This window comes from Morone saxatilis, unplaced genomic scaffold (assembly GCF_004916995.1).
Source record: "Morone saxatilis isolate NCDOM2014 unplaced genomic scaffold, NCSU_SB_2.0 Contig17, whole genome shotgun sequence".
NCBI lineage: Eukaryota > Metazoa > Chordata > Actinopteri > Moronidae > Morone > Morone saxatilis.
The window spans coordinates 3,906,394-3,912,336 of record NW_023339729.1 but is presented as its reverse complement, the minus strand read 5'-3'; the positions used below and the strand labels follow the sequence as shown (position 1 = coordinate 3,912,336).

The 5,943-nt window shown below is 43.5% G+C and overlaps 1 protein-coding gene across 1 annotated transcript in view; it reads left to right on the top strand.

The window, feature by feature from the left end:
- rptor (regulatory associated protein of MTOR, complex 1) overlaps positions 1-5,943 on the top strand; it is a 182,454-nt gene that overhangs the window by 144,319 nt on the left and 32,192 nt on the right. Inside the window, exon 21 of the mRNA XM_035659536.1 lies at positions 2,840-2,958. Within this exon, the coding sequence (XP_035515429.1) occupies positions 2,840-2,958 (119 nt within the window). The remainder of the gene's footprint in view (positions 1-2,839; positions 2,959-5,943) is intronic.

Genomic DNA, 5,943 nt, shown 5'->3' with positions numbered 1-5,943 from the left:
CCCATAGGTTTTTGAAGAGCTGTTATGAAGCTCAGTTTGGTCGGCTCTGGCCATCGCCATCTCAGTAGTCCTGATTCCACCAGCTGCTGGCTAATCCAAACATAGGCAAAGGTGGAGCTGAGGTGGGCTGAATGAAGCCTGGTAACTGAAAACATCCACCTATGATGGCACCCACCTGTCAATCAGAGCCAAAACTGCCTTTATCTTGCAGAACTTTACGTCTTCATATAATTTAAATGTGTGTGACAAAAATTCACCCAAAACTGGGACCAAAGACCAAAACTATTTTTTGAACCAGGCTGTTGTGCCGTGACATTGGGCATTTTAATATGGGACCTTATGACTCACTTCAGGTAGCCAGCCTTTAGTTCAAGGAACTGTAGTTCTTGGCACTTCTGTGTTGGCTTCATTTGTCAGCCACGGAGGTGGAGGTGCTGCCTGGTATAGAACTGCCCTTGCTGTCCATGTGCAAGTTGTTCAGATTCACCCTGTTGGGGACATAAGTTTCCTCCTCCTTATTTGCAATACCTGATAACAAGAAGGAAGGCCACAACACTGTCCCTCGATTGTCCCTTGGCAGAATGTTGATCTCACACCAAGTTGAGTCCAACAAGAACATTCATTCTTTTCTTTTTTGCCTGGAGTGGTGCAAGTTAGAGCAATATTTGTAAATTTATGATAAATATGACCCATGCACCGGAACTTATAAGTGTGAGTGAATGAAAATTGAAAAGCGCTTTGGATTAAAGCACTATAAAAATGCCTGATAAGGGCATCCAAGGTAACACTGTGCCTAACATTTTCAGTATCCGCATTGACATTTCTATTTTGTCACATCAAGGGTTTAGATTTGCTTCTACCTGTGTCAGTGAATTTGAGGCGCTCTCCCTTTCAAAGAGCATCACAGTTATGATTTGGTGCTGCTTACACTGCTTACATCTCCTCTGTGAAATGTATTTAAAATAAGCCTCACAGAGGAGTTTCCACTGCTTTCAACTGTTCTGATGCATTTTTTATGCCTCAACCATTTACAGCTTCAAAAATCGCTATGCAGTGTTCAAAGTATTTTATGTCATCTGCCAGAATTGAGGAGGCCATAAAACAGTGATGCAGTGGTTCATTTAGCCAATAATTAACATCTTTACTACTATGCGTCCATTTCAGTCTGCACAAGTCTCCAAATGACACGAGTCAAGTCAGGACAAGTCACTGGTGCAGCGTTCAAACAGTGAGTGATGTCAGCCGTCAGCTTCCCTCATGTGGATTATGTGGAGACGGCGCAGTGGTTATTTGTGTGCACCTGTAATGTAGCACGGCGGTTAAATGGGAGAGGAACCATATATCACATTTATCAACTGGCTGTTTACTGCAGCAGGTAGCGCGCTGGCTAGCCATCGCTAATCATATCCTGCCCCTCAGGCTACACCCTAATCACCTCTTTAACTCCCTCCCTCACTTTCTCCTCCTCAGTCACTCTCCCCCTTTTTATCTTTTCCTCTCTCCTCTTCATTCTTTTCTTCTTCTCTTGGTTTCCCGTTTCTCTGACCCATCCCTGCCATACATCACAGTACACAGGCTTCTGAAATGGCTCATCCCTCTCGCTTCCCCTTTTCTTTGCCCCATCTTTACTCCCTCTGGCCTCTCTGCTCCTCACCTTTTCCAGATTCCTCCTTCATCTGTCCCTTCTTATAATCCCCCCATCCTTGGTCTCCCATCTTTGAACCATGGGTGCATTGAACCCTCTTCAGTCACTCCCACTTCTCCACAGCACCCAAAGGAGTTTGCAGCTCCATGGCTCGGCCTGTGTGCCGATTGGAAAAGTAGGGACAGGGAAGCAGGGGAATGATAAAAGGAAATGAAATAAGAGCGGCCATCCATAGAGGTCAATTTTATAGGACTACCTGCATGGTCTGCGGGGAAGAGGGGAAGAAACAGAAAAGTGGGGGCAAAATGAGAAACAGCAACAGTTGGAGACTATTAGCGCTCAGCCTTCCTGTGGCTGACACTGAGGGAAGAAGAGAAAGACGACAGATTGAAGCAGACAAAGGGACATTTAAAGGGAGACAAAGCAGTCGAGACACAGCAACAGAGAAGGAGGGCTCAATGCACTGCAGAGACAGCGTGCTAAAGCAAGTAAAAGCCAGGAGCATAAAGAAAAGGGGATAGTGTACGGAAGAAAAGGAGGTTGCTAACACAGAAAGATGCAAGACTGGCAGGTTGAGGCCCCAAATAAAGTGGTGTCAGGAAGCAGCTCTCGAGTAAATGACAGCGGAGGGATGGAGTAGATGGCTAATGAGCAAACAAGCAGGCAGGGGAGAGCTAAAAATCAAAGAATGACAAACAAACTGAGTTTGAAGTTGGGAAAATGTCACCTTTCACTGTAAAGACAATGCCAAAGATTAGAACGGTGACAGACGAACAAAAGCACCTGACAGTAGGAGAGACTTTGTTCATTTGTATTCATGATAACAGCGACAGTTGACAGCAATGAAGCTCCAGTGAATGAGGAGAGCCAGCTGCCTCTTTGTGTGTGTGTGTGTGTGTGTGTTGATTAATGATGTACATTACCAGACACGGGAGGTCAACAGCTACAGGAGAGGAAAATGACCGGCGCGGGTTAGCATAATGCTAATGAGATGAATTGTGCATTACCGCTTAGCTGTTAGCTGTGCTGTGTTAAGGAACTTGGATGTGGAGTGATGAGAGTTAAACCACTGTGAGATGTTATGTGCTGGAGGGTGTGTGTGTGTTTTTCATCTACTGTATGTGTGTTTGATTTATGTATTGTCAAAGTTAAAATATGTTGAACTTGGTCTTTTGCTTTGTGCGTATTTTCCAGGTGTGTCCTTCAACAGTGTGTACACGCAGATCTGGAGGGTGCTGCTACATCTCGCCGCAGACCCCTTTCCTGAGGTGTCGGATCTGGCCATGAAGGTCCTCAACAGCATAGCATACAAGGTACACTGTGGATTTTGTGAAAAAGCACATCTTCATCTTAAAGAAATGTTCATGGAGGAGCCCAAGGTTTGAAGTTAAGAGGCGTTGTCAGGGTGTGCTCCTTTAAGGGTTGCTTATAATATTTAGGATCTCAGATTTGAAGAGTTTTTTTAGTGCTTAAAAGTCTCTTCCTATTTTTTTAGAGTGTAATATAATGGGGGGTGTTATGATTTATGTTTTGTCTCTATATCCATGTGTCAGTTCCTTTTCAGGACATGGTTATGCAGTGAAAAAGAACTGTTTCCAGCACACACACGCCCCACCCTCCCACTGGCATTTTCTTCCTCCAAAAGGCCATTACTTCTGTGCAAATGCAATTAACGACCAATGACTCCCTCAGGCTTGGCAGAGCAGAGCCGAGCAAAGAGGCTGCCGTAACTTAAGGAGCCATAATAACCACTATAGTCCACCACCCAATCTAATCCTTTGGCAAAATGTCTTGCATTTTCTACCACCAACACCAATTGTCCCCTTAGTTATCTTCAGAAGAGCTGCATCTCTCCTGTCAGACTCCCTAAAGAGCTGCAATAAAAAAAAACAACGGGACTTACACTATAATGCAATAGACTTCTCTTCTACCAACTAATACACTGTGCTCTGTGTAGCACCGCAACACATTTCTGTAATATTAGTTTGTGTGTACCTGCAGACCTAAAGTCAACTGAGCAAACTGTGGTGTCACATTTATACAAATTACCACTCTGACAGCCAGCATATGGCAGCAAACTGGTTTTCAGCAATGCTATAATCCCAGGGCAGACAACTGAAACAGACACAGACAGAATTCAATCGAACGCCTTCCCTATACCTACTGCGTCATCTTTAGGGGTCTGCTAATAGTAAGAGCTGTAGATTTTAGGCTTGAGACGAAACTTGGGACAGAATTGGTTGATTAAAATGAGGACTTGACCTTTCACTGGCTCAAGACTTGACTTGGACCTGGTAAGATATCCATCAACAGTAAATAGTAAGAAAGTGACAGGTATCCCATCCATTGCCACACAGCTTGAGTATTTAATTAGTGGTTCCATGCATTGAAAATATCTTGCTGAGCTACATAAAGAACTATTAACACAGACAAATGACATTCAATGGAGACATGTAACTTGGGCTTGTCTCAACTGACGTATGACTTCACTTGAAACATGATTCGGTATTGTTTTGATTGAATAGAGACTTGGCTAGGGGCAGACTGGCTGTCTCTCCTTGTAGAAGTAGTGCAAGGCTCTAGGTGGCATCTTGTGGGATTCAGGGTGAGTTAAGTGTTTTGAACCATTCTCCAATTAGATCTATGTGCTGCATAAGTCATAACCATATTTAGGGCTCTAGTAGATCTTGTGGGTCTTGTTATGTGTTAAATATCCCCTGACAGGAAGTACCCTTCAGAATTGGGTTGGCACTGCACTGTGGTACACTTGTATTGCTGATCTTATTCACAATAGGTCTAGTTTTAATGCGGAAATGTTACATATTATAGCTTTAAAAGCAGCTCTGCTACTGGCTTCTGCTGAATGACACTGAACTAACAACCTGAGGGGATGAGATCACACACTATGCTATAGCTGTGTAACCAGAGCCAAAGAAGAGTCTAGCTTCCAGTGGGTCCAACAAAGTTGTATAGTATACACCACGTGGTGCCAGTGTCATTAATGTCATACATACCACCCTGACATGAAAACAGTGATGAGGGATTGAAGCTCTACCAAAGAACAGTTTGACATTTAAAGAGGAATGACAATCTAAACACCTTTTAAATGCCTTGTTGTCCAAAGTTGATAAGTTATCATAGCTGGAGTTCGCTTTTTTTCTTGCAGGGAGCTCATCAGAGACAGCTTAATCAGAGAACATTCATCCAAGGTTCACAAGTGTTAACATGAGCCTAACTGGGAACTCAGCTCTTTTAATTAGGATTTTAAATGTCAAATGTTATTGATTTGTAACAAAGTGAACAAGGTCAGCAGCTAATTAAAATTTATTTCTCAAATGATGAAAGTATTAAATGCTTTTTTAATAGCCCCCTCTTGCTGCATGACACTGGGCTGGAAGTCGTGTGTTTTTTTTTAATCCTGATATTCTTGCGGGTCCAGTCTTTTCATTGAAATTCTATTGTTTTCACCTGACAAGGAGGTACAAGGCATCACCAATATACAGTCTGTACTCTCCTACTCACTGTAATGAGAATGAAATGAGTGGTCATAGCCAAGAGTGAAGAGGCTTATTTCTCTCGTCTGACGCAGCAGATATCCCCTCTCACACACTTACCCATGACACTAAACATCATCCCTCCATCAGTCCACACACTCTTCCTTGACCAATTCCTTCTCTCATTCACCACTTCCACATCACCATCATTCATCAAGGTGGTGTTTGGCACTTTCTCCACCAGCTGAGCATCTCAGACGCGCCTTTCAATAATTTAACAGGAATTTTCCGAGATTTTTCTGAGCTGTCATCAGCTTTCACTGCCGCATCCTACCAGAACCCTTGCTAACACATGCACACTCACTAACTTGTTTGCTCACTTGACTCGCTTTCCAGCCAATTAATGATGGAGGAAGTGAGGGGAAGCGGGTTGAAACAGGAGAGCAAGCTGTTTCCCAGCGTGAAGCGAAGCAGCTGGTAGGACCGATTACCCCCGTTTCCTGTTAATGTGGGACATTTGCATATCTCGTTTTCTGGAGAGCTTGTCAGCAGATAAGGCGTGCGCCGTGCGGCCTCCCCGCGTTAGTGCGATGTTTAAATACCACATGTTGATGATCAGCAAATGTTGATGAATTATCCATGAACATGTTGCATAATCGAGTCTTTAACTAGGGATGCTCGATATTGGCTTTTCTGCCGATATCCGATATTCCAATATTGTCCAACTCTCAATTTCCGATACCGATATCACCCGATACCGATATATGCAGGCTTTTTACACCAAAACTGTTAGGTAACAACATA